The sequence below is a fragment of the Doryrhamphus excisus genome, linkage group LG16, assembly GCF_037039965.1.
Source record: "Doryrhamphus excisus strain RoL-2023G ecotype Guam linkage group LG16, RoL_Dexc_Guam_v1.1, whole genome shotgun sequence".
Classification (NCBI taxonomy): domain Eukaryota; kingdom Metazoa; phylum Chordata; class Actinopteri; order Syngnathiformes; family Syngnathidae; genus Doryrhamphus; species Doryrhamphus excisus.
In genome coordinates, this window is record NC_136372.1 from 3696944 (window position 1) to 3709457 (window position 12514).

At 35.2% G+C, this 12514-nt stretch overlaps 1 protein-coding gene across 1 annotated transcript in view; it reads right to left on the bottom strand.

The window, feature by feature from the left end:
- Positions 1-678: 678 nt before the first annotated feature.
- The window catches only part of baiap3 (BAI1 associated protein 3), a 50510-nt gene continuing 38674 nt past the window's right edge, over positions 679-12514 (bottom strand). Inside the window, exons 21-34 of the mRNA XM_058048894.2 lie at positions 11006-11157; positions 10709-10832; positions 10434-10574; positions 9087-9182; positions 8590-8805; positions 7354-7422; positions 7192-7271; positions 6967-7075; positions 6638-6709; positions 5266-5349; positions 5068-5188; positions 4874-4997; positions 3175-3380; positions 679-3097 (exon numbers count right to left, since the gene is read on the bottom strand). Coding sequence (XP_057904877.2) covers positions 2994-3097; positions 3175-3380; positions 4874-4997; positions 5068-5188; positions 5266-5349; positions 6638-6709; positions 6967-7075; positions 7192-7271; positions 7354-7422; positions 8590-8805; positions 9087-9182; positions 10434-10574; positions 10709-10832; positions 11006-11157 — 1698 coding nt within the window. The 3' untranslated portion in view covers positions 679-2993. The remainder of the gene's footprint in view (positions 3098-3174; positions 3381-4873; positions 4998-5067; positions 5189-5265; positions 5350-6637; positions 6710-6966; positions 7076-7191; positions 7272-7353; positions 7423-8589; positions 8806-9086; positions 9183-10433; positions 10575-10708; positions 10833-11005; positions 11158-12514) is intronic.

Consider the following 12514-nt stretch of genomic DNA (forward strand, 5'->3'; position numbering starts at 1 on the left):
TATTCTCGGAAATTTACGACTTTATTCTCGGAAATTTACGACTTTATTCTCGGAAATGTACGACTTCATTCTCGTACATTTACAAATTTATACTCGGAAATTTACGACTTTATTCTCAGAAATTTATGACTTAATTCTCGGAAATTTACGACTTTATTCTCAGAAATTTACGACTTTATTCTCGTACATTTACGACTTTATTCTTGGAAATGTACGACTTTATTCTAGGAAATGTATGACTTCATTCTTGTACACTTACAACTTTATCCTCGGAAATTTAAGACTTTATTCTAGGAAATGTATGACTTCATTCTCGTACATTTACAACTTTATTCTCGGAAATTTACAATTTTATTCTCGGAAATTTACAACTTCATTCTCGGAAATTTACGACTTCATTCTTGTACATTTACAAATTTATTCTCAGAAATTTACGACTTTATTCTCGGAAATGTACGACTTCACTCTCGTACATTTACAAATTTATTCTCAGAAATTTACGACTTTATTCTCGGAAATGTACGACTTTATTCTCGGAAATTTACGACTTAATTCTCAGAAATGTACGACTTCATTCTCGTACATTTACAAATTTATACTCTGAAATTTACGACTTTATTCTCAGAAATTTATGACTTAATTCTCGAAAATTTACGGCTTTATTCTCGGAAATTTACGACTTTATTCTCGTACATTTACGACTTTATTCTCGGAAATTTCCAACTTTATTCTAGAACAGTTATGACCATTATTCTCGGAAATTTACGACTTCATTCTTGTACATTTATGACTTTATTCTCGGAAATTTATGACTTTATTCTTGTACATTTACGACTTTATTCTCGAAATCTATAAAAGGGGGGACTTATGTGACCTCTGACCTTAGCCAAAGATAATAATACTTTTCGGAAAAATGTTGTAAATTTATGACTTTCTCGTAAATTTACAGGGAAAAACGTCGTAAATCTACAACTTTTTTCTCACACATTTGCGACTTTTTCTTGTAAATTTCCGACATTATTCTTGTACATTTACAACTTTTTTTTCGTACGTTTACAACATTTTCTCTTAGACTTTATTCTCATAAATATACAACTCTTTTTTTCCTTGTATATAATTCCGACTTTATTCCCGTAAGTCTCAACGTCATTTTTAAAAATTTATTTATTCTTTTTTTTGGTCCAGTCAACATTCTTAGGGTCCATCAGACAATATTAAAATTCTTTGAAATCAAACTAAATATTTTCATAAATCTATTTCATATTTTTGGACTAATCACTGACTACTTTTGAGTGTGTAATCCTACTAAATAAGACTCTAATTAATGCCTCTATTCTCTATTCATAGCAGCCTTCAAACCGCCAGGGTCTCCAAGAAGTCTGAAAAACCAGCTGCGGCTGTAGGCAACCTCCTGATCCTCACGACTCTGCATGCGCTTTAAAAGTTTGAACGCTGTGTTGTGATGACTGCGCCGTGTTTCAACATGGCTTCTGTTATCGCTTCATTCGGAATGCTACATGAGCTCGCTACCTGCAGTTGGTATATTCCTTCCCTTTTTTGTCACGTAAGCCACGAACCGTCGTTTCAAGACACACCGCACACGGAAAATACACCATAAATAAATATCTTTGTCATACTTTTACATGTAACAAAAGTCAGTTTGCATAATCACAAATATAAACAAGCAACGTATGACAGTATATATATTTATATATACATCGCCAATAATGAAAGTTCAAGTAAAAGGGATAAAGTAGGTTTGTGGTACACGTGTAAATTAGCCTTAAATGCTAGAATGATGTTAAAGCCGGGCTTAAAAATAACAATAATAATAATAATAAATGAAATATAATATGCTACACTGAAAATATAGTAATGCTACAAAACAACTGATTAGATCAGAATTTCTATGTAATAATAAATAAATAAATATTTTTTAAAGAAAATGTAGAATTTATTCATATTATTTGGGTAATTTTAGAAAAATCATTTTCATTATGTTGTCCATATTACGTTGTGACACAGTTGCGTCATTAATCATTTTAAATTATTTTTCATAAATCTATACACAAAAAAATCATACTTATTTTAAATCAGGGGTGTCCAAGGGGCGGCCCAGGGGCCATTTGCGGCCGGTGACTCGTTCACCATTCACACAAATTAAATGAAACAATAAAATAACCTGCAAAAATTGGGAAAAAATGTCAAGGGAAAAATAGCTAACATTAACACCAACACCAAGCTTTGACTTTAAATTTATGTAAATAGATTTTTTTAAAGGCTTTTTATGAAAAACAAAATACACATAAAAATACTAAAGTACTTCCTCTGTATCCTTTTATTTTTCTGTTGCAACACTTGGTGGAAAAAAGTTTGGACACCTCTGCTTAAAATAAATAAAAATAACTGTAATAAGTGTTTTTTTTTTGTTAATTAATGTATGAATTGGCTGTTAATGTAGTAATACAGTATACGGTAATATAACAGCTACAAATGCATGATGGCGATGTAAGATTTGGTCCTTCCCCCATCCTTCTGATGATCGTTTAGCGACCTGAGCTGCGGCGGGCGATGTGCCCCTCCCACGAACCAAACGGCGATGCCATTCCTTTCACAGCCGTGTAAACGCGAACGTCGAAGCCACCTCGGCCTCAAACAAACACACTGAGGTAAAGATCGGAGACTCGGACTGAATGCTACTTCCACAAAATAGTCGGGAACTCTTATCATATCAAATATACGCCAAAGATAACGTTACAAAAAAATAGACCGGTCACATATAGAAGAGGAGACGATTACTAAAATAGCGCGGAGGCCTGCACAGGGACGGGACTTCCTCTTAACTTGTTATTTTGGTATCAACAAACAATGACGATCGTCTAAAAAAAGAAGTCAATTAAAAAAAAAAAAATTGTAAACATAGTACCGGAACAAGAGCACAGGTGGCAACAAGCGGTCAGAGAACATCGACAACATGGCGGCCGGCGGGGCGTTCACTCCTCCTCCATGGACTTCTCAATTTCCTTCAGCCTGCGGACAAACTCCTGAGCCTCCCTGTCGCCGACGCGAGCGTCCAGCAGCCCCATGATGGGTTTCTCTGGAAGGAAGGAAGCAAACTTTACGACTCTGCAGTTAAATGTATTATTATGATTATGATTATTATTTTAGACGTACCGCTGGGTTTGCTGCGAGACAGATGGAGGATGAAGGGCTGCACGCTCTTTCCGGCCGGCGTGGCGTTGGGCCTCCCCGGCCAACAGAAGTCGCTGAGGGGGGCCACGGCCTCGCCGGCGAAGTCGTTGGTGGAGAGCCAGTCGTAGTCCATCACAGTGAAGGTCAAACAGGCGAATCTGTGTCGGTACTGCTCGGGACTCACATGGCTGCAGAAAGGGTTGACATCACAGCTATCGGGCTATGCTAGGTAAGGTACACGAGGTCCATTACTGCAATATCAGAGTGAAATATGATGAATAGAAATAGAAATAACTCTTGAAGTAAAGTACTTTTGAATTATTGATCATTTTTCAAAAATATTTTTGATATTGGAAATATATTTTTATTTTATTTTATTTTATTTTATTTTATTTTATTTTATTTTATTTTATTTTATTTTAATATTAAATGCAGAATTTTTGGTTTCAGACCTCTTGAATCTTTAAAAATAATTTTTATATTCCCATTGTATTTGAACAAATATATATATTTTTAATAAGCATTTTTTAATTTTTATTATAATTAAAAGTATATATTTAAATGACAAATATTTCTACTTTTTTAAAGACATTTTCCTGTATTAAATAATTCATAAATTTTAATACTATTTTATAAATATTTTACATATTTAATGAAATCATAAAAAAGACACAATTGCATACAATTCTTGCATTAATCAATTGTAAAATAAATAATAAATAATTTATTTAAATTATTATTATTTATATAAATAAATTATATTATTATTTATATGAATTAAAATTTAAATATACAGTATATATTTGTTTAATATGGTACATAATTGTTTAAAAAATATATAGCCTTAAAAATAAAATAATAAAAACAAAATCTCATAGAACCCTTATATTAAACAATTTAAACTTCATAAATTATGTATTTATTGAAACAATAGACCCTTTTTTAATTATTATAATAAAAAATATTAATTATATTAAAATTTAAATATACAGCATATATTTATTTAACATGATACATAGTTGTTTAAAAAATATATAGACTTAAAAATAAAATAATAAATAGACAATCTCATAGAACCTTTTATTTTAAACAATTTAAACTTCATAAATTATGTATTTAATGAAGCAATAGACAATTTAAAAAATTATTATAATAAAAAATATTAATTATATTAAAATTTAAATATACAGCATATATTTATTTAACATGATACATAGTTGTTTAAAAAATATATAGACTTAAAAATAAAATAATAAATAGACAATCTCATAGAACCTTTTATTTTAAACAATTTAAACTTCATAAATTATGTATTTAATGAAGCAATAGACAATTTAAAAAATTATTATAATAAAAAATATTCATAAAATACTCAATAAGACATTTTAAATACGCAAAAGTCTTGTATTAATCCATCATACCGTCCTAAAAACAATAATATACATATACTGTATATCATGATATACAGTAATAAATTGAAAAGGTTTCTACTGTACTTTTGGACTAATCCTGCTCCTGGCTGAATTCAATTACTTTCTTTTCCACGTGTTCATGTTTCTAAATAAAGGCAGGGAGCGTTGACCTTTACGTGGCGGAAGCACGACGGAAACGGAGTCGTTGAAGGACTAACCTAGCACACACGCTACGTGGGAGGCATGACCTTTCAATGAGAAGAACTCACAAGTAGAAGAGCTCGTCAAAGACGGGGTGGAGCGTCTTCAGCTTCACTTGCGTACGTTGGCTCTTGGCCAGCGGGAAGAGGTGGTGTGGACACAGCTCCACGATCACAAAGGGGTCGCTCAGGCCTAACAGGGACGATTATCCAATTGCTACTTACGTACATCTACCGCTGTCGAATTAGCTGTATGCGTTTACCGTTAGCATCCAGCGCCATGATGTCGGCGGCGTGCAGAATCTCCACCGTCAACCTCTGCTCGGGAGCGTCGTAGTAGCACTTGACGCTGATGCGACCGAAGCGTGTGTGTTTGAGGGTTTTCTGCAAAGACAGAGTTAGCGGCTAGTCGTGATAAAGAAGAAGATAATCGATCGATGCTCATGGAGGCGGAATCGCACCTGCAGGGAAATCTTCTCCAGGTAGTATTGTTCGATCAGCTCAAAGGAGGAACATTTGTTCAGCTTCAGCTCCTCCTCCAGGGCCTGAAGCGGCGTGAGAACAAAAGAAAGGCATAAATGTTGGATTTCTTACTTCCAGTACCGGTTATGATAACAAATATTATAATAATTAATAATTATAATAACAAAGCATCAAAATAACAGTAAAATAATTCATTCATTTTCTACCGCTTTTCCTTACAAGGGAGGTGCTGGAGCCTATCCCAGCTGTCTTCGGGCGAAAGGCGAGGTAACACCCTGGACTGGTGGCCAGCCAACCACAGGGCACATATAGACAAACAACCATTCACACTCACATTCATACCTATGGACAATTTGGAGTCGCTAATTAACCTAGCATGTTTTTGGAATGTGTGAGGAAACCGGAGTACCCGGAAAAAAACCCACGCATGCACGGGGAAAACATGCAAACTCCACGCAGAAATGCCCGTGGGTGGAATTGAACCCTGGTCTCCTAGCTGTGAGGTCTGCGCGCTAACAAAGACATCGCGCTAACCATCTTTATTGTTATTAGAGCCATATAGATATGAAATAACAGCCCCTGTGGTCATTTTTACACTCCTGTTATTCTTTGTTTACAGCACATTGCTCGACGGTAATGCACAGGGGAGGGGGTCAGAACCATTAGCATCCATTAGCAAGCGAGTGAGCTGACTTGTTAGCTTCTAATTTATATACTGTAGGGTTTAAAATAAAGCGTGGAATGACAAAGAGGGCAAAAATGTACCACTTCCACACAAAATGGGAGAACTTCTTTTCACTCGGACATGCCATAACTGACTCCATGCATGTCGTAACATTACTGACCCCTAGTGGCCAATATACAAAAAAGTGTATATACACCACAGTCAACTATTTATTTATTTTTAATAATATATATATAAATATATTTATTATTTATTTATTTGTTATTAATTTAATAGATTTTTTATTTTATTATTATTGCTTTTAATAACTAATTATTATTTCATTTTAGAAAAACTGTGATAGAGCGAGAGAGCAATAATCCAGATGCGATATTACGAGGAACAACTGATAATTTAATATTATAATTGAATTGAAGTAGTTAAATGCAGATAAACTAATTTATGTATGATCATTTTTGCATAATTAATGCACTTGCATTAGTATTACGATTTTAGATGACATTTTTGTACTCATTTATTGCACCATAGAGCCCAAGAAATGACATTTTGAGATGTTTTTCTTGCGTCCACGATAGCATTCCTGCACGCTATGAATATGATATGATATGATATATGACGCATGATGCATACATTAGCTGCACTAAAAAAGATGCATGTTACATAACCTTGTAGTCTCCGCTCTTCATGTCTTCCAGGGATAAACCGTTTCCTTTGTCATGGAGGAACTGCAACAAAGTCTACAACAAACATAAACAGACAAAAAAAGCATATTAAGATATTAATTTCACGTTCATAACTCATCTTGACTTGAGTTGATTTGGTTTTGTGTCGGTATAAGCTGACATTTTTTTTCATTTTGATGTAGCGTATGAAGAGAAATCAATATAGGCAGGTGGAATCATGTGAGAATATTATTGATCATAACTCCACTTAAAGACTTAATTGGGAACTTTCCAGGTTGGGGAGACACGGAACGAGGAACGTCAGCGCTCACCTCCACTGTGTACTGGAAGCGGTTGTAGAACTCCACCTGAACGCCCCTGTTTTCAGTCACCGAGTCCAAGATCATGCGGAGCAGCAGCTCCCACAGGCTCTGCAGAACTCTAGAAGAACACCCAGAAGCATGTATGCAAATATCAACAATAATAAGGTATATATTTTTTTATTTCTTCACCATTAATAAGTTAATTAATTAGTAGCGGTAGAAGGAGGTCATTACCGAGCCAGGTTGTCTTTCACCAGCGTGTCAGTGAGGACGACCACCGTGTCCTGGAGGTACTTCATAAGGGGGGCCACAGCCTGCCGATGGTACATGAAGTCATGAATGTATTATGCAGCATGGTGTCAACTATCACATGCGTGAAGCTGCCTGGAGACGTACGTCATCGTTGTTGATGGAGTCAGGAGACAAGCTGATGTGTTGGATGTAGCGTCGCAGCTCAGGCAGCATCTGCGGGCAGGCGCCATACGCACGGACGTACAGTCATGATTAACATAGAGCGCGGAAACATCACTTTATGTGTGCATTTCATACAGTAGGGATGGAATGTGGGAAGTTATTTATTATTATTATTATGTTTGGTTAAAAGTGGGTTGAAAAATAGTAAAAAAAAAATTGAAATAATTAATAATAATTAATAATTTTAATAATTAACAGTCTTACAGGTATGTGGCTCAAGAAATTTATCATTTTGACAAAACAATATAATATTTATACTCGTGTTAGCAAAATAAATATTTAGCATTGAGAAAACACAAACAATTACATTATTTACTGTTTTTTTTGTTTAAACTTTAATTAAATTTATTAAATGCGGGTGACAAATTAGTCCCCTCAAAATATCCTTCAAAATAAATGTTTGTTATTTTTTAAATTTAAAATCTATTTATTTATTTTAGTTCATTAAATATTAAAAAAGGTTTTATTTCATGTACAATTTTTTATTTTTTATAATTATTTTTTATTATTATTAAATGCGGGTGACAAATTAGTCCCCACAAAATAAATATTTATTTTTTATTTAAAATCTATATTTATTTTATTTCATTACATTTTATTTCATTAAATATTAATTTTAAAGTGTTTATTCCATGTACAATTTTTTATTTTTTATAATTATTTTTTATTATTATAAAATGTGAGTGACTAATTAGTCCCCCCAAAATACTCCTCAAAATAAATGTTTGCTATTTTTTGTTTGTTATTTAAAATCTATTTATTTTTTTATTTCATTAAATATTAAAAAGGGTTTATTCCATGTACAATTATTTATTTTTTAATAATTACTAAATTATTATGTAAATACATTTGGGCACTAAAATATCCCCAAAATGCAATTTTTTGCCTCTTTTTTTAAATTAAAAATGTATGTTGTTTTATTAAATACTGTACAATAAATATACGTATATATAAAGATATATATAATATACTAATATATATTTTTTTGACATTTATCGACAGCTGCATTTGGCTTGGTGACACTGCTGTAGACGACCACAGCCTATCCCACCCGGCATCCTCCAGTGGTTTAAGTTGCCACATCCAGCACATTCGTCACTGTGTTGCCTGGACCATACCAAGAGGTGTCCCTAACTCATCGCCACAGGAGCGTCGCACCTTGTCCGTGAGCAGCGCGATGAGGCGCTTGGCCTCCCTCTGCAGGTCCAAGTCCATGTTGAAGAGCTGCCCGTTGAGGGCCTTGTAGACTTGCTCCTTGCCCTCGGCCCCGCACGACTCCTCCATGGCGCGCTCCACACCCGACCAGTCCAGGTCGCGGGGCAGGTGACCCAGGCAGACGCGCACGTGCTCCACGTTGTTCAAAGCGACGCAGAGCTAGCGGCAAGCGAGGAGGAGCGAAGGAGGAACAAGAGAAGAAGAAAGAGGGCGGAGGTGGAGAAAAGCCGAAGGAAAAGAAGCGGGGCTACAGAGAGCAAGGGGTGGCGGTGTGAATGATTGACAGCCGACAAGAGGCAACTTGCTTTTTCTATGTGTTAACGCATCAGGCGCACTTTTCCCCCTGCTGGGACGCCACGCAGACGCCCCTTGGCTGACATTTACTTCCTGCGTCAACACACACACACCCTCCGCCTGCTTCGCCTTTCCGCAGGCGTTACCTGCACTATGAAGCTCTTGTGGTCTCGGCCCAGCTGGTTCCTCTCAATCTTGCGTGTCAGCATCTCCGAGTAGCACACGGCCTCGCTGCAAAAATTCTGCGGCACAGAAGGTCGGGGGTGACTCCCGTGGATGCGACCTTAGGAGATCACTTGGAGGAATTCATCCTAATACGGTAATCATCACACATTATTCATGTACTGTATACAGTACTGTATACTCTATACTGTACTATATATGTCAGTGTGATGGGCAGACCGGAGCCATCAGTTTTTTAAATGTTTGGGGGGGGAACACTGCAAAAATAGAATTTTAATATAGCTGAAAATATTATATAGTGGCGGCAAAATAATCTGTTTTTCATGGGATTATTCATAGGACTATACATATTCAGTATATTCACATTTTAGTCAATATTTATTAAATTTGACATGTATTATTACAGAATGTGTAGTAATAAAAATAAGTTTGAGTAATATAATAATAATAATTAGTATTATTATTATTATATGAATAATATAATTGAAAATAATAATACTGAACAATTGATTTATTAATTAATAATTAATAAACAATTAAAAATGATAATCTAAAATGCATTTATATATTTTAATTTTTTTTTAAATTGCAATTAGCTTAGCTTATTTCTATTTAATTGATTCAATGTTGGTAACAATTTGCGGATTATTTAATAAGAAAAAAATGCAGTCAAACAAATGAATATAAAAACATAAGAATATGTCAAGATCACAAAAATTAATAATAAAAATGCTAATAGTAATAATAGTAATAATAATGATAATAGTAATAGCAATAATAGTAATAATAATAATAATAATAGAAAGATAGAAAAAATAATGAAATAGAAAGATTAAAAAAGTGCCAATATCACAACAATTAATAATAATAATAATTATAGTGATAATTAATATTTTACTAATTAATAAAAATAAAAATATTGTTGTTGTTGCTGTTAGCAGTACCATCAGTTGTATTTTATTTTTGTATAAACATGTTATATATTGTTATTTTTAGAAATTATTATTATTGAGATTATTATTGTTATTATTTTTACACGCTCAATATGTAATATATTTTTTAATATTTATTAATATTTATTAATATTATTTATAAAATCCATGTTTTTTTGCCGTTGAATGCAATCTAGTCAGGTTATATGCACAAAAAATTAACCTTTATTTATATATAATTATTTATATACAATAAATATATATTTCTTTATATTTAATTTTGAATCACGCAAGTGTAAACAATGTACTTGAGTGTAACGTTGTTCGGCATGTCCAACATGAATTTCGTGAAGTTCGTGACAAGACGTTTGCTCTTACGTCGGTCAAGCGTGTGACGAAGATGAAGGCGCCCGCAGAGTCCGGCCAGGCCAGCTGGAGCCAGATGTCTCTGACCTGTCTGAAACAGGAAGTCACCTCCAGAGCCGAGGAGCTGTGTCTCACCTGGTGCACCGCCTCTATCTGACCAACCCAGAAGACAAGAAGCTGTCACGTTATTGCAATAATAAGAGAACGTTTGAAGAAGGATCAAGCAGGAGCTTTGTCCCTAATGGAGACATCTCCACGGCAACCACCGTCCCTCAACGGTTCCTTACCTTGTCGCTTTCCACTGCTTTGCAGATCCTGTCACATGACCTGTCATGGACGATCTGCAAGAACTTGTGAATGGACGACTTGAACCAATTGTGGAAGCCGGTTAAGGCTAGCATCTTTGCATCTCTGCCCAGGACAACCAAACAACAACACAAGGATGAAATCATAGCAGACATTGTATTTGCTATGCTATGTGGAGAAAAGTATCGGGACGCAGACTGGAATGCGGAGGTTCGAATCTCATCATGTCCCGATACTTTTTTTTTTTTTTTGTTTCTTGCCGCTGTGTTGTCACCAACTTGAGAGGGAGAAACTCCCGGAAGCTTTTGAGGCTTTTCAAGGACATGAAGAGCTCAAAGACGGTCTCGCCCATGGTCTGGCTCAGTCTGGAACTCTCCTGCTCCAGGGTGCCGCAAAGCCTCTCCATGGCCACGTTGACGTCATCTGCCACCTATGGCGGTATCAAACATACTTGCTCACGGTGCACCCAAATGAACAACACATCCACAGCAAGTTAACCCATCACATAAATCAACTACTATGCGGGTGATAAACAACAACTCAAACAACTAAATACAGTATGTAACTTAAAACTGTTATTTCCAAATGCCCGCAAGGCATGCTGGGTAGTCCAGCATCAACAACAATATAAACTATGAACAATAAAACATGTTAACGCCTTCTTCTCTGATGACCTCAACTTTTTTTGTAAATGCGACAAACACGGCAAAATGTTGGGAGAAGCTACCCAGCATGCCTTGCGGCACCATTATATAGGTGTTTTTGATTTGATGTGACTACTATGTGGGTGATAAACAACAACTCAGCGCTAAATACAGTATATAACTTAAAACTGTAATTTGCAAGTGCCCGCAAGGCATGCTGGGTAGTCCAGCTGCAACAACAATATAACCTATCAACAATAAAACATGTTAACGCCTTCTTGTTTACTTCTCTGATGACCTCAACATTTTTTGTAATCAGGCAAAAATGCGACAAACACGGCAAAATGTTGGGAGAAGCTACCCAGCATGCCTTGCGGCACCATTATAAAAGTGTTTGTGGTGTTTTTCATATGATTTGATTTGACTACTATGTGGGTGATAAAAAACAACTGAGCGCTAAATACAGTATGTAACTTAAAACTGTTATTTCCAAATGCCCGCAAGGCATGCTGGGTCGTCCCGCCACAACAACAATGTAAACTATGAACAATAAAACATGTTAACGCCTTCTTGTTTACTTCTCTGATGACCTCAACGTTTTTTGTAATCAGGTAAAAGTGCGACAAAATGTTGGGAGAAGCTACCCAGCATGCCTTGCGGCACCATTATAAAGGTTTTTGTGGTGTTTTTTTATTTGATTTGATTACTATGTGGGTGACAAACAACAATTGAGCGCTAAATAAAGTATGTAACTTAAAACTGTAATTTACAAATGCCCGCAAGGCATGCTGGGTAGTCCAGCTTCAACAACAATATAAACTATGAACAATAAAACATGTTAACGCCTTCTTGTTTACTTCTCTGATGACCTCGACATTTTTTGTAATCAGGCAAAAATGCGACAAACACGGCAAAATGTTGGGAGAAGCTACCCAGCATACCTTGCGGCACCATTATATAGGTGTTTTTGATTTGATTTGACTACTATGTGGGTGACAAACAACAACTGAGCGCTAAATAAAGTATGTAACTTAAAACTGTAATTTACAAATGCCCGCAAGGCATGCTGGGTAGTCCAGCTTCAACAACAATATAAACTATGAACAATAAAACATGTTAACGCCTTCTTGTTTACTTCTGATG